This window comes from Branchiostoma belcheri, unplaced genomic scaffold, assembly GCF_001625305.1.
Source record: "Branchiostoma belcheri isolate BF01 breed outbred unplaced genomic scaffold, Haploidv18h27 scaffold123, whole genome shotgun sequence".
Classification (NCBI taxonomy): Eukaryota; Metazoa; Chordata; class Leptocardii; order Amphioxiformes; family Branchiostomatidae; genus Branchiostoma; species Branchiostoma belcheri.
Window position 1 is genome coordinate 135,007 of NW_017802636.1, and position 15,875 is coordinate 150,881.

Sequence of the window (15,875 nt, forward strand, 5' to 3'; positions counted from 1 at the left end):
AAACTCTGTCGGGCACGCGCCCCGCACAAAGCGCCCCGCACTTCCTTCTCGGTTGCAGGTCAAAGGGTATTGAGCGTACCCATTCATTTCTACAAACGGGGGCGCCAGCTTACGTAAGTATCCTTCGCAAGAGAAAGTCAAATGTATTACAAACAAAATGGTTTGTATCTAAGGTTACACTCATAAATTTCCATTGTTATTAAGTGCTCTTGACAATCACTGGACTGTATAGCCGAGAAACCGGATTTAGTAAGGTACATACTTGTAATTGGCGGCTCGGCATCCCAAGATCGCATGTAGCTCGCCGTGATCGTCTAGTGGTTAGGACATTGCGTTGTGGCCGCAATAACCCAGGTTCGAATCCTGGTCACGGCAATCGCTGTGGAAGTGTATTGTCGCGGCAGTGCGATCAACTTTTTTTTCTTTTACAACTATAACATTGACAATTTACCTTTTAACATGCTCTTTCTTTCTATTTTAAATGATTTGTACATTAGCTTCATTTTTTTTTCATCGGCCAAGTCTTACAATAAAAACTGCATATGGTTTATCCATGCCCACGGTTGATTTTCATGGTCGTTGAATTTATTCTACTGAATAATTAATTTCTTTTATTATGTTCAGTTTTATATTCAGGCTTCGCTTTTCCAAGATCGCATGTAGCTCGCCGTGATCGTCTAGAGGTTAGGACATTGCGTTGTGGCCGCAATAACCCAGGTTCGAATCCTGGTCACGGCAATCGCTGTGGAAGTGTATTGTCGCGGCAGTGCGATCAACTTTTTCCCCCTTAATAGAGGAGACATACATCTTAACGTTGTAAAGCGGCACATCTTCTTTTTTGTTCGGCTTAAAAAATATTTAACAGCGTTTAAAAGCTGCAGTACTACCTAAGCCCGCATGAAGACGCTAAATCTGTGAAGCTCCGTCTATGTGGCCGGTCATTTAGACTTCCATTTAATATCAAGTGTTTCAAAAGGTTATTGTGGATGAATATGAAATATGCAATTACATATTTACTGCAAATGGACTTTGTTTACCTCAAAATATAGAAAGTACTAGTATTCTATAAGAGTCGAATGTGTAGTTAGATGTGAAGCAGTCTAATGAGTTCAGCTCATATCAAGGTGGGCTAAAAATCGTGTAGTAGGAAATCTGACAGAAAACACGAAGATGCATACGCATAAACGCTCTACCTACAGCTAAGCCAAATTTCTACAATTTCCCCACAATAGATCTTCCCACAAACATCATATTGACAGTAAGGTTTACGCACACATGTAACCACACAAGGTGTCACCCAACCATGAAAAACAAACAACACGGGAATCCCTTGGAAACGGTCCTGATTTTTTAAGCCGTCCATTAAGGCTCCCATGACAAAATGTATAGTCCGTTCCGCTGTAACGTATTGATTTTTTCCCAGATCGATATCGGAGTTGAGCATAAACAATGCCTCGGTGGACCGGGGATAAACCGTTTTATATCAAGGAAAGCGGATTCACAAGTTGACAGCGCCTCACAGAGAGGATAAACGCCTCGGCTATAGTCTCAGTATTCCTATATTGGTAAGAAAAAGAATGGTTGAAATTGGATGAGATAATGGTGTAAATGTGGGTGTTCTTGTTATGGATGATAAATGGTACACTTTCTTTTTGCCTTTATAAATATCTTATTTGCGTGCGTGTGCTGTGTGTATGTTTTGCATGTGTGTGTATGTTTGTGAGTGTGTGCGTGCGTGCGTGCGTGCGTACGTGTGCATATTATGTATGAGATACCACCTCCCTCGCTTGTTCATGATATGGCCCAGCCCTTAAACTAATAATAAAAGAGTTTGTTTTTATTTTATGGTTGTTGCTTCACCTGAGCTGAATATACCTGTCCACCCCCAAAAGAGAGGTTTTGGTATGCGCCAAATGTGAATTATGACGACCCCAGTAGAAGAAATATCGACCGCTGACGTCAAGGGCCGTTAACCCTGCCAATGACGGATAGCACGGAACAGTGCTGGCTATTTTTAGCTTGTTGCCATGTGGGCAGCAGGGAGAGAGTGGAAGGCATGGAAACCACGTGGCCGCTTGTTGACAACCAAGCCTTGGCTGGGCCCATGCGTGCCTCGATACCTCTGACCCCAGCCGGGGAGGGGTCACCCTCAGCGGGGCCAGAGCTGAGAACGTGGAATAATATGGAAAGCTGTAATGACTGATGATAATATGGTGTGATGATGATGTTGATGATGAGAGCAATACGATTTAATGTAACAACCAACACCAACAATCGTAGCGACCAAAAATAAAGGCGGTAATAATTGGTCTATGTGTCTTTATTATTTCCCGAGAATTCGGATAAGATTATGGATTAATATGAACCCCTGAAATCAGCAACGTGGCAGCTAATGCATCGATGTAGACATTGACTACTGCAGACAGAAAAAAAAAACATAGATGTAAATTAAACCTGTTTGAGACCAGAGCAGAGCAGAGCTGTACTAAATAAATGCTCAGAACTGAGCACGATGTTAAATTTAGCTTTGGACTGATGTGGTGGAATTTATGACTCTGCATTTACTGATCAATGCGCAACGAATGCGGAAGGTTAGAGGTAAATGTGCCAGATATGTATCCACAGGATCACTTTGGTGGTACTAACTGAGACTTAAATGTGTGGTTCTGCTGTGGTGAAGGGCGTTGTCTTCCATGTTGTGCATGGGACCTTCGAATTCTGGAGAAGGCCTAGATTAGGGTGGGTTGGCAGGGGTATTTAAAGGGCCAGGGTAACCCTTTACCACTACCAGTCGCTGTGTTGCCAACGTGTCATCCCTTTGCATGCCAATTCCTTTGGCAAATTATTCACCCTGTTTGATCAATTGTTAGTAGTACTTTTTTCAGCAACCCAAATGAGTTCGGTAGGGACCAAAGTAGGGGCCGGGCGAGGTCAGCACAGCATTTTGGTCGACAGGTATTTCAGAGTCAAAGGTTATGGCAATACGTCAGGCCTCAGCACTTTGCTTTGCTCCCGTGAGGCAAGGATACAGCAACCCCATGATCTCATTGCTTCAGCCTGTCATCGCCAAAATTTGCAATTTGCAACTTCAGGCCAAGCTTATTATCGTGGACTTCATTATCATTGCCCATGTGTGTGATAACTTCTACTTCGTCTCATGTATCCCCCTCCCCCTTTTCTCCCTTGGCATATGAAGTTCAACACCGCCGAAGTGGCCTGCGGGTCGTTAGCTGAGGCCCCAGTTGGGAGGGTAGCCCTGCCTGTTTCTAAAGGGGCGGATTCAATTTCACAACATTTGCTGTCGTGTGGCCACTTTATGGGCGTTCGCTGCACGCACAATGCGGTGTTTTTAAAGTTTTATTACCCTCTTACTATGAAATCAGCGTGTCGCAGCACAACTACGTGCCTCTGGTCGAATCAGCAGGCTAACCTATGCATAGAGCAGCAACTCGGCGTACAGCAACTTTTCCATCTTGGTCAACTTTAACCCACTTTACGCCTGACATGAATGCATTGACAGGCGGCAATCGATAGGTGAAAGGGAGCTGCCCTGCCTTTCTTGACGGATAGCCCATAATAGTGTACCTCCGGAGGGCTGACGGGACATTGTGGACAAAATCAACAAACTGGGCAAAATTAAAGGTAGCCAAGGTTGTTGGGGAAAGGAATGGGGGTGTTGTGCATGGTGCCAGTTGTGAGTAAGTTGTGTCGGTATGTCCGTGCGGTATGGGCTGGAGCCACGTATAATGCTATATTTATAATGGAAACTGTCAAAATACTGCTGCCTTCATATCACACCAGTCGCAGAAGACATAACGTTATCTCGCAGATGAGCGGTCCTTGATCGCCTTGTCTTCAAGGACAACGTTCTTATGGGGTGTGGCGCTGACTGCACTGGGTCAAGACGTGCACAAATCGCTTTCTTATCACTCTCGAAGCGGGCAACAAAGCATAGTATGAAGATTTGACGAAAGTTGAGAAGATGGACCCACGGGGACAGGTGTACACACAGCCGCCCGGTGTGCTTTTCCAGGCGGCGTGTCCTGCTCTGTCCGCGGGCTAGCACCGTTCTCAGGCCGGGCGGGATTGATGAGCTGGTGCAGGGCGTGACCGCAGTGTGAAATCAAATGGAAGGCGCGAGCCGGGACGCCATGACGGGCACGCCTCCCAGCGGCACTCTGGCACCAGTATATATATCACCACAGATATCAGGACCTCTCATCTTGGAGTAGGCATGCTAGCCTGGGCGCCGACTTGCTGATTTATCCTCTTCCCTTGATTGAATATCATGCTGATATTGTGGTCCTCTCATAATAATCTATCGAAGGGTGTTTTTTAAGATATGTACATGTGGTTATCTATCTAGGCTACACGTTAATCCAATCAATCATTCAATCAATAATAGATTCATTTAGGACAGTCAACGTAGTCTGAGAGTTGATTTATGGATGTTGGTGTCACAATGTAAACAAATGCTAGGACAGCTCAAAATCAGTAAAATATTGAGTGTCGAACGTTTAAAATTGTTCTCAAATAGAGAAAGCTTTCCTAATTTCTAACGTAACGCGAGCAACTCCATGTTTCCTCTGTTGAAATTTATCGTCTGGGCAATATAGTATAATGACCTCCCTTTCTTCATCGTTCTAGTATAAGTTAAGTAATGAGTGAGTTGTTTCGATGTGACATACTTAGCTCGCAGTGCACTATTTTTTTGTCAATTTGCAAATGGAAATACTAGTATTATGGCATTGTCCGTAGTTTGACAGTTTGAATAAAGTCAACGTTCGGCAGGACACTGGTGGTCGGTCAAATGTCATCACGCTTAGTTCACAGGTGTGACATCGGATGGCGGAAATGCCATTTATCGATCGGACCAGAATCGGCGATCCTCTATACACTTCAACCAAACTAATCAGGTATACCGCCGAACTTTGCACAATTCTGATGTCGGAATTCTGAGGAAACTTTTGGCAGCAGCGCGCGCTGAGTTGGAACTCGAGACACCTGTTATTACCACCCCTATTTACTCACATTCCGATTGGTCCAGAGATAATTAGCTGCTTGTGTAATCTCTCTGATTTTCCTGCAACGTTATTACGTTTGTCTAAATGCCAATGTCTGAGCACAAATAGGACATTGTGAAAGAAAAGGACGAATATATAGCTAGGGAATTTTTGTCACACACTGACTGAACGAGCGGATCCGAAGGATTTAATTATGCGAACAGGGGTGGGTAAGTGAAATACGGGAGTATACAAGTGGAATTAGGAGAGGGCGTTGCCAAAAAGTCGGGACCAATTGGCATGGTTTAGGTGATGGTTGTTTTCTGTGAATCGGTTTGGAAATACAGCGGAAGCGGCGACCAAAACAACGTGACTGGAGGCACGCACAATACGTCTTTGGCGATAACTACCTGTTACACTGCCCGGCCGTCCAATTTGGCAGTTCCGGCCAAACAAAACACCGGCACGTAATACAAGCTGCTACCCTGGACAATTAACGGAAGAAGGGGGTTGTGAGTGTTAGTCACGGGACAGGACAGGTATCAACGCGTCACAGAACAGGTAGACGTCCGTCACCTCATTGGCGTGCAGGAAGGAATACACCCACAGTGGAGTACACCTATCTTGGCTATATATAGTACATATGTAGCACACATGCACGTTACACAGTGACGTTCATGGCAAACTGCACCACATGCTTGTTGCACTGTTAAACTGTTAGCATCAATCATTCAACTTGAGAATGAAAAAGAAAAAAAAACCTAATGTATTGTTGAATGTAAATATTATGTATATTTATCAGTCACTGATAAAATTGTGAATGCAGAGTCAGTGTAAAAACAAATGTTTGGTAGCAGAACGGATTGAAATCAGGGTTGTTTGTGATAAAGATACAGGTCAGTACATGCCCGGGGTTTTAAAAATGGATGTGTTTGTTGTTGTCAAATTTGGCGTAGGCAAAATGCCAAATGCCCGAGGGATGTTTGCTTCAGCCGTGTGTAGAATGTCCTCTACAACTCGCGTGTTTATATGCGTATTTATCATTTCTCCCCAAAATTACATTTCACTGGCAGCTCGTGAAGTACCTACCTGAGAGGTCCACACAAAACCATGACAATAAGTATTTCATCGCCGTTGTCTTCACAGAGTGGAACCTAAATATCATGTGACCCGAACGGTCCCTTGGCATTTGAGCCACTCTGACACCCGAGGGTTTATATAAATAGCAACTACCACTGAGTTTTCGGCATCGATTATCATCTGGTGATTTCTGCGAACTGTAAATCTATTTCCTGGCTATCCATAACTAATTTTACTACTCAGATAATACCCATATCACGTAGTCGCAGATGGCGACTTGATCACTTTGCAATCATAAACGTATAATGACATTAATTTAGGGATTAGTTTGTGTTCGTGGTACCTGTAAAATATCCATGTGTGAGTAACGTAGACTGCATAAACAAGTGTTGTTGTTGTCACGGTGTTTGTATGATACGGATATTCGATCATCTATTCCGGGAATTCCCAGCCCAGAGATCGTGGAATCGGGATCGGCCGAATCATAATAGAAAGGTTACACCCATGCCTGTGGGGAGTGGAACTTGGGAAACAGACAACCTGGCCCCCTACTAGGCCGGTGTGCATGGAAATCGATCCCATATACTTTTGGTAGCACGCAAGCGAAGGCGGCACCAGCAACTCTGTACATGTATGCTAGCTGTAGTGGACGTTATATAATATTAAAACAACGTGAACCCTGGCCCGACACGGACAGGGCGGTTCCGTTCCCGGGTACGTTAACCTGCGAGCGAGCTGGATGATAACATCTTGTTGCTCTGCCCCGAAACGCCATGTTTACATTTACGTCACGCGGAAAACACTGTAAGCTTTGGGACTACAACTCGTCCACCCGTGACCAGTGTCAGTCAGAAATTTCTCCCTTCTATCTCTTTTTTTCTCGCTACAAAATACGTTATTTTGTCTTAAGAATCATAGAATGTCAATCTAACGACGCTATGATTCGGGTTTTCTAGCCTATTTTCGCCATTTCCCTACTGTCAATGGATGGTCCGGATTGTTTTGGTGTCAGCTGGGCGGGGGCTCAGTATCCACGTGTGTCACACATGGCCGCCACGGTATGACGTTATCCGGTGTCGCATACAAATCTGTCGCACCAGTTTGTCGTCCTCCAAACATAGCGACAGATCCTATGGATTTCTCAAGGATTTCATCACACGCTTATCCTTCAATTTTACAAATGTTATTCAGAAAATGATCATTCATTGACTAGACAAACATTCTGTCAAATATTTTTCTCCATTCTCCTGCAGAGGTGGTGGGTTTATCGTCAGTAGCATACTAGTGCTACACCGGTTTCTTGGTCTCAGCTGATCATTTACATAAGAAAGAAAACAGATCAAATACTCATCTCTGATTGGCTACGTTTCCTATGGCAGAGCCAATTTTAGCTGTTACGGTCGTCCTCATTGGTGTATCTGGGGTGACGATCTGCTTGTCAAAAGTATTGAGCTCTCTTATTGGATATCGTCCAGCTGGCATGTCAGCTGATCCGGGCATGTCTGTTTCAGCAGCCCAGGACCCAGAGACGATCTGACCAGGGTAGCCGGAGGTAAACAAACGCAGAGGACAACGACAATCTCGCTCTCAAAGTGGCGAAAAACAGAAATTTCTGTCAAGATGATGGGAATTGCGACTCTTCTCGAGGCAGCCGAATTCCTCGAACGTAGAGAGCGGGGTAAGTGGCATATATCGTGTTTTTTTGAAACGCTATTTTTGGTGTGCTGTAAATTTCAATCGGTCGTCGATCGTCCTTCCAGAAATTCGCCTGCAAATGTCAACCCGATCTTCATGGATCTTTCTTGGTTTCAGAAGCGGAGCACGGATACGCCTCAACCCTGCCATACCCACACGAGATCCCCCCTAGGAAGCGGACCAAGTCTTCCAGCAGCTCGCGCCGATCTCAGGCGTCAAGGTGGGTTTTTCTGTCCCCGGCTCAATCCGTAGGATCGGCACCGGCTAAATTTGGCACTGGAAATGTGGGCGCCAAAAATGTAAACACTGCCACGCGTACACTGACCAAACCCGGCCTAATCTGACAGGTCCCTTTTGGTTGACAGATCGGGACCCACTCTCCCAGTTCTGACAGCACTGATGCTCATATGTGAATGTTTGAGGAAGGTCAGTTTAGGAAAAGGTTGTTAAAGTTGGATCTTCTCGCCAACGTGGGCGATTTCAGGCCGGCGCCATGATGTTTTCCTGTCAAACCGAACGTTAATTTGCGGTGCCAAAAATATGCGCCAAAACCGCCCGACGCAACGTCAGCCTTACATACCAAGCTCGCCGATTCCCGTAAAACTAATTTGTCACCGTAGAAAATAAGAGACCCTGGCAACACACTTAGGTGAGGCGTGGGGATTTTACGGAATTTTTGTGGTGTATTTTTGATCAGCTGAGAGGCCCAACATGGCCTCCGTCTCACATGACAGAACGGTGTTGTCATTTTTCCTGCCGCAAGGACGTCACCGTCCCCCGCCCATACTTGTTTCGTTTCCTCAGAAATTGTCCCGCACCCAGGAAATTCTACTGTCTGGACATATTTCATGACGATTGTGACGTGTCCTGTCTGTAGAATATGAACGTGACTTTGAGTTGACATTTTCAAGGACTACTGACCCGATGGCCGACCACTTGCGGCCGTGGACGTAGCTCAGTGCGGCCAAATAAATACCACATTTCCAGTCTTGTCATTTCGTTTGCATTTTTGGCCGCCCTACCTTTATTCTAGGATGATTATAGATTTTTCTATATGTTGTCAGGTGCAATCTGAGTAGTGTAGTCGCCCCATCTGTTGTTAGGGTTGTCTGCTGATGTTGTCTGTATCACTGACCGGCGGTTGGTTACAGAACTATTGATCAATGTGTTACCATGGTTACATTTTTGGTTTCCCATGATGTGGGCAGAAGGTACAGGAGTAAAGAAATCCCTGCCACCTCACCTGCCTAGACCTGCCATGCCTGTTTCTGCTGACCAGTTAAATCACATGGTAGTAAAGTACTAATTCAAAACCTTGGATCTATGCCAACTTTCAGTAAGACAAATGTAGTTTGGCCCTGTCCTTTGCACCTTTAGGGCAGGGTGTATGTCCATCTGTGTTTTCAATGATTTTCTGTCCTTTTGCAGCCGGACCACTCACAACGAGCTGGAGAAAAACAGGTGAGCTGCACATCATCCGTTTCTACCGTTGCTGGGTCCGCCATAGCTGGGGTACACTTCTCAATAGGCTTGATGTATGCACAGCAAATACCGCAAAACAAAGGGGGTGGGTTTGGGTTACGATGGCACAGAAGGAGTCCAGGTATCTAAAATGGGTCAGAATTAGCATAAAGGGGATGATTTGGTACACCTTTTGGCCGCTGCGAGAGATTTGGAAAATTCTTCTGGACTGTAGCTGTGGCGACTAAAACTGCAATGGTAAATACTGGGAAGTACTGTGACGTAAGGGACTGTACCATGACTCATGTGTTGGCGGGGGATTACCGGGCGTCTTTTATCACCTGGTAGATGTACCTGTTTGCCCACATGACAGCAGCCAGATTGGTATCGCTCATGCCTCAAACATGCCCGTACACGTCTTAAGGGTAAAAGAAGAGGTGGCAAAAAACTGTTTGCGTACGGAATTCCGATCATTTGAAATAGTGTCTAGTGCTGCAAAATTCCCCTCAGTGCTTGTCAGGGAACACACATGGGCTAATGCGCGTGCAGCCCCATTCTGCAAACGTGAATAATTTAGCATGGATTGATGTGCATTCTTGAAAGCATGGGTAGAAAGTCATCTCCACTTGATGGACACACCAGTTCACCTGAGGGGCATATATTGTGCATGTGCAATGACACAATGACAATATTTTTAGTAATGATTTATGTATGATTATTTTGAAAGTATCCCAAATGTTGTTGTGTTTATAGCATTGTAAAGGATAGCTATGGATAATATTTATGTTTACATTGCATAAATAGAGGTTCCATACCAAAATTGCTGCTGGTACAACAGTGGTAGTTTTAGCAGACTTCTGTACTTTAAGGTACAGAATTAAATGAATGAAGATGGGTAAAAATTGCATTGCCATTACAAGCTGCTTCCTATGATTATGAAGACTTCTTGCTATGGTCTGTAGGGACTTAGCTTATTTCAATTTTCATATGTTTTCCATTTGCCCTATCTATTCTATTAATAAATGCATTAGCTGGGATTATCTCAACAGGTTATTGGTAATTAGTGGAAGGCAATTCCAAAATAGTGTCATACCTCAATTCAGGCTTTGAATTTTCTGGTGTCCAACATTTAAGGGTGTGCCTCATTAATTATGTAGAATGCTATTCTGGCCAAGAAAACATGGCTGGAGAAGGTCAGGGTCCGTTACCCACTGAGTGCCCAAGGTCAAATGAAATTCCCAAAGCTGGATGCCACATGTAAGGAGGGTTGACACTGCAGGGGGGCAAGGCGGCCCCTCCCCCCTGTTTTTTGTCCTGGATTCCAGACACCTCTGGAGTTACTAAAGCTCTATCTGGCACCTATTTTATTTGTGGAGTTTGCCAAAAGTCTAGAAAAGATGACAGCAGAATCAGGGAATATATATTTCCAGAGAAATAATTTGCATTGCATGTATGATACTGGTATGTGCAATGCTTAATTACTATTTTTTAATTACCCAATGAATGGTTGCATTTGTCTGTTATTTGAACGATAAAGAAGTCACTGTTAGATGAACGAAATCTTGGTAGGTTTCTACGTTACTTGCCACAGACAAGTGAGGCCTTGTCTTGTGACTGGCTGGATACCATTTCCTTCTGGGGAAAGGGAACAGCACAAACAAACCTGTAAAGGGGAGTCCTGAATAGACAGTCCCCTTTTATCAGCTCTCCTTATCAGCCTGGCTGCTTGTGGAGCCTTTCACTATGGAGGAAAAGCAAACCAGGGCTTTTGGAGATAAGGATTTCCAAGATATAAAGAAGGGCTGCACTGTCTTTTGAGACCAGAGCCATTCTGTACATTTTTGGAGACTTAAACAAGACACATTCCAGTGTGGTGCACTCCAAAAATACTGGTTTAGCCAATTTTAGTACCCACTTGTTAACATGTTGGAGGCAAAATTGCTGCAGAAAATCATTACTTTCTTAGAGCTTGATGGTTGGCAGTCAATACTCAACTGCTTGTGGAAAGTTCCATAATGACATACATACTTAGCTCTTGTTGCCTGAGGACCAAAGCTATGTGGTGCCAAAGTCAGGGAAATGCAGTTGGCTCTAGCAGCTCTGAAAGGAATCAAAACAAATTTTGAGCGCCACTTTCCAGGCGGCCATATACCCAGCTGTTACCTGTTTGACTGGTCAGTGTTTGGGTGTGTTTGCATGACTGACCACTTCTCCCATCTATCTGTCAATTACATTACTTTCTTTTCAGCAGCTCAAAAAAGTGTTGTCACTACGAACGCTGCTGATTGGTCGATAAGATCGGCAGGAACGGTTCTTCGGTTGCACTGTTCAAACACTGTAGGTGGTTTGTGTGTTGCGTACCAACGGCAAGTTATCCGTTTTCCTATTCACTGCAACTGATCGTGGCCCCAGAACAATGGTAGTGCTGAGAGAAAATTGATGTTATTGTGTTAGCTCCGTACCCATGTCACTTTGTTGTGATAGGTCATCTGAAAGCCAACCAATCAGAAGCCAGTTGTGGTTGTCACAGTTCGAGGGGTCAAGCCCTCAGGCATATATTTCTTTTCAGCTGTGGTCACATGGTTTTGTTTTGGTGTCTCACGTGAGTGCGCTGGGAACTGAGGCAAAGGTGGGTGTCAGGATGCAGCCAGAAATAGCTAGCTGGGGCACGCAGAGGGAATTTATACCTTTAAAGGATTCACAGTTCTAAGATTGGCAGAGTTTTTACATTCACAAATGCCTCCACCAGAACTGCAGTCCCCCTAGGTGCAGGCCTTCAGCAATCCTTGAATACATGTCAATCATTGCTTCTATGGTAACAATACCACATGGATTCAATTTCCCAGTAGCAGTTGGATCAAATTTTTGGGAGTGCAAGAAAACCTTTAAATTGGTAATCTGAAAATAAAGTGATAAAAAGAGACAATTATGCTTTGTATTTGATTCCAAAAGATTTAATTGAAGAATATTATGTCATCTAATTTATGGTGATTATAGTATTGGTCCTTTCATTGGCATTTTATGTTTATACTGGGAGCACCACCCACCCTACCACTCCCAAATTACTTCTCCTCCCCTGCACACTTCTCTCACCTAAACAAACAACACTGCCCTGTCAATGTACCAGCTGTTAGAACCTGGGCGATTTTCATTTCAGAGGAGACAAGATTTCGCTCTTACTCACTCCAGTTCTTTGGAACTGACAGGAATTTTCTATAAGTATGACGATTTACCATAGTGTGTCCCTGTGGCGTGAGGAAAAATGGTGTTGCCAAGTATTGTCTTTATCATTGACCCTGTGGTTAATTACCTTTGCCCCATTACATCACAAAGAACTTTGTTGCCTCTGATGAGTGACAGATTTCTGCCCAAACCACAGCATGATCAGATTATCCACACCAGCCACAATTTTCCACCATTTTTGAAGACAGACCTGGTAGCAAACAGTAGCAGATGTTGTATCACTGCATTTTGGGGGTTATGGGGTAAATGTCCCTGAATGTAGTTCAATGTAATCTGCCTGCTCTGGAAAATGACTCCAAAATGACACATGAACATGTCCTCTGGATACCCAGTAAATCAGATATTATTTCTGTGTCCTTGGTGCAGATGAATTTTCCTGGATGTAATTACAGAAGTGCACGTATATTTGTGGAAGTATAATAAAAATCTGTTTTAGAAGTGAACATTTGGTATTCCTCGCAGCCAATTCTTTGCGAATTGAAGACCGGACATAAATAGACTGGAGATGTGACTCCTGGGCCCCTATATTATTAGAGCAGGAGAAGCTGTGCATTATAGGGCCTAACTTGATTCATGGGGATTTAATTAGAACTGTCAGGTCCTATTCCCTCAGCTCTATACAGGGCTAAAGGTCACCAGCACTGAGTAATAAACTAGATTTTCATTCAGTACCAGTGGTGCTCAGAAAGCTACTTATGATGATAATGACATGTGCTCACATAGATTTTCATAAGATAAGGATATCAGTATGAATTGTTATTGTAAAGAAACCACAATGTTTGTTTTTCCATTGGTTTATCAGGATGCAAGATGGAATTCTGAGTATTGTGATGCTGCCATACCGGGAAGCCTAACATATAGATCCCAGGTTGTTCACACATGCAGACAGTGCTCCTAGTATTGTAATTTTTGCAAGCAAGCCGTTCCCAGGATGTTCACACATGCCCACAGGGCTGATGTTGGTAAATCAGTGCAGTAGGAGAATCAATTTGCCTGCCTTGCTGTTGCCATGGCAACAGGATGGGAGCCCACCCTTTGCAGCAGGAAGAGACCAGATGTTGTGTTCCCCAGTCCAGATGGGAAGATGGGGCCCCTATCAAAACTGCATCTACACCATATCATTTCTATTTCAAGGCATATTTTTTTCGGGGAACGAAAATAATGTGACAGCATTGTTCCCTATTAGACCCTGTTCATACCAGACTTATATTTAGCGGTTTCAACCGGTTTTTCAAAAACCCGGCTAAAACCCTTAGCGTTCATACCAGACTTTTGATAACCGGTTTTGTAAAAATCCTGTCCGGTGAATATCCAATTAATCGGCCATGACTGCAGTTTGAATAACCGTTCCTCCCGCTCTTCTGATTGTTGTCCTTGGCCTTCTTGCTTGTATGCCGTCTTCAGTTTGTTTTATTACCTTAGTGCATCACTGATCCTTTATCTTCAAGAAATCAGCCTCCTCCAACATTTTTGTTTCGGTAGAGCCCTCCCCCCCTTAGCTTTTTCGAATTTGGCGACTCCTGCTCTCCAAACCTTAGTATCAGGAGCGTCCCATTCGCCGACCAGGTTGCGTTTGCTGATTCCATCGCAAAATGAAGAAAAACCGTGGAAAAACAGTGGAAACGAACTCAAAGTTGGTCAAAACAACGCGATCAAAAAAGCTTGCAGGTCGCACACGGCCAGGATGCTGACCCGTGACCCCGGAATTATGACGCAAAAACCGGTTCAATAAACCCTTAGCGTTCAGACCAGGTTTTTCGGTGGAAAAACCCCTCAAAAACCACCTCCCGAGGTGGTTTTTCAAAATCGGATTTAAACCCCTAAAAAACCGGTTAATTTGCGTTCACACCAGGTTAATAAAAACCGGTTTTTGAAAAACCGGTTGAAACTGCTAAATATAAGTCTGGTATGAACAGGGTCATAGACAAGTGCAAAATGTGAACAGTTAGCATTTTGGATACCTATCCTTTTGGTTTAAGAACAAAAAAAAAGTCCGTCTTAGAGGCACTTCTGTTTTGCAATTGTCCTGAATACAGAAAAGACAGACACACATGTCCAGTGACTTGAATATTGTTTTTGTCCAGTAACAAAGGGCTCTGTTTGTCCCTCCATTCTGGGCTTGAGTCAGATCAAAACAAAACAACCCAGGCTAATTTTGTATTCCAGTCATGTTGCCACCGCTGAACTCTGCTTCTGGGGTCATGTTTTGTGGGTGAAGCAAAGTGTTCAATGCGGTGTTGCGTTTGACTTGGTCTCAATTGTAGGAATTAGAATCGCTTGAAAACCCTGCTGAACCTTACGTTTGCCTTCATGTAGGTCTGAGTATAAGTGTTATTTATTAGTTTCTGGGTGGATATTTATGACGACATGCAGGCACATGATGGGGTGAATGAGAAATAGAGGAAAACACAGGTTTGCTTTTTTACTGTGATCAGACACAGCATCCAACTCGCCATTCCCTATTTTTGCAGTTTTGTGATGTTTCTTATTTACATTTAAAATGGTAATAGCTGTGCAAACATTATGACAAAAACACATTTGGGGAAGCATGATTTACTGGTTTATTAGCACAGGAATATATCGAGGTAAACACTATTTCACAAAGTAATACGCTGACATATGCATCATCAGCATTGTTGAGGTAACATAACACATTGTCAAGGTTATCCTGTATACACCACAGGATTTCAAGGCCATGTGGCTTTTTCATCAGTTAACCCAGTAAAATGTGAACCCAGATAACTGCTCTGGACACCAGAAGCCTTGACCCTGGCAGGCTGCAAGTTTATGGGATCAAGTTACCAGGGTGGGCTTTAATGTTCTCTGCTCTTTTGTGTTTACTTCTTTCAAAATGATGTTGGCCCCCTCATTCTTTACGTTTTGGTCTGACAGAAAAATGGTATGTGCCAAGAATCGGTCTGAATGCTAGAGCTAGGCTTCAAACGTCAGATGGTTGAGGGCTAAGTTGGAAAGGGTGAGAGAAGAAAACATGCCTGGAATATTCTTGAGCTGAAGCTTGCAACACAAGAGACCATGTACTTTCTCAATCAAAATTCCAGCCTCCCGAAAACTGGGAGTGCCATGTGCAAGTAATATAATATAAGTAATGTAATATGGGAATAGGGTTTGAAATAAGTCTATCGTGACAAGAGAGTCAGCCACATTTAGAAGAGTCCTTGTCACAATATCTTGTTACCGGTAGGTAACAAAATTGATGCAGTATGAAGGAGGAAAGATATTTTGTACATCATGGCCAAATCTTTTGAACATTAGCAAGAGACCAGTGAATTTATTGGCATAAATATTGTTTCACCTCTTGAACTCCCCTTTTGTCCATTGTGTTCTTTGAAGTTCTTAGTCTGCTTTGGAGAAGCTTGACCCTTTGAATGGAAG

General features: G+C 43.7%; 1 protein-coding gene and 2 non-coding genes across 3 annotated transcripts in view; all 3 read left to right on the forward strand.

The window, feature by feature from the left end:
* The first annotated feature begins 303 nt into the window (after window positions 1-303).
* Trnah-gug lies at window positions 304-375 on the forward strand. Its single transcript has one exon. It is a non-coding gene; the product is annotated as a tRNA-His (tRNA).
* A 291-nt stretch (window positions 376-666) lies between these two features.
* Window positions 667-738, forward strand: Trnah-gug. The gene has a single exon. It is a non-coding gene; the product is annotated as a tRNA-His (tRNA).
* A 6,842-nt stretch (window positions 739-7,580) lies between these two features.
* The window catches only part of LOC109463232 (max-interacting protein 1-like), a 17,352-nt gene continuing 9,057 nt past the window's right edge, over window positions 7,581-15,875 (forward strand). Inside the window, exons 1-3 of the mRNA XM_019759971.1 lie at window positions 7,581-7,761; window positions 7,896-7,998; window positions 9,207-9,239. Of these exons, the coding sequence (XP_019615530.1) occupies window positions 7,704-7,761; window positions 7,896-7,998; window positions 9,207-9,239 (194 nt within the window). The 5' untranslated portion in view covers window positions 7,581-7,703. The remainder of the gene's footprint in view (window positions 7,762-7,895; window positions 7,999-9,206; window positions 9,240-15,875) is intronic.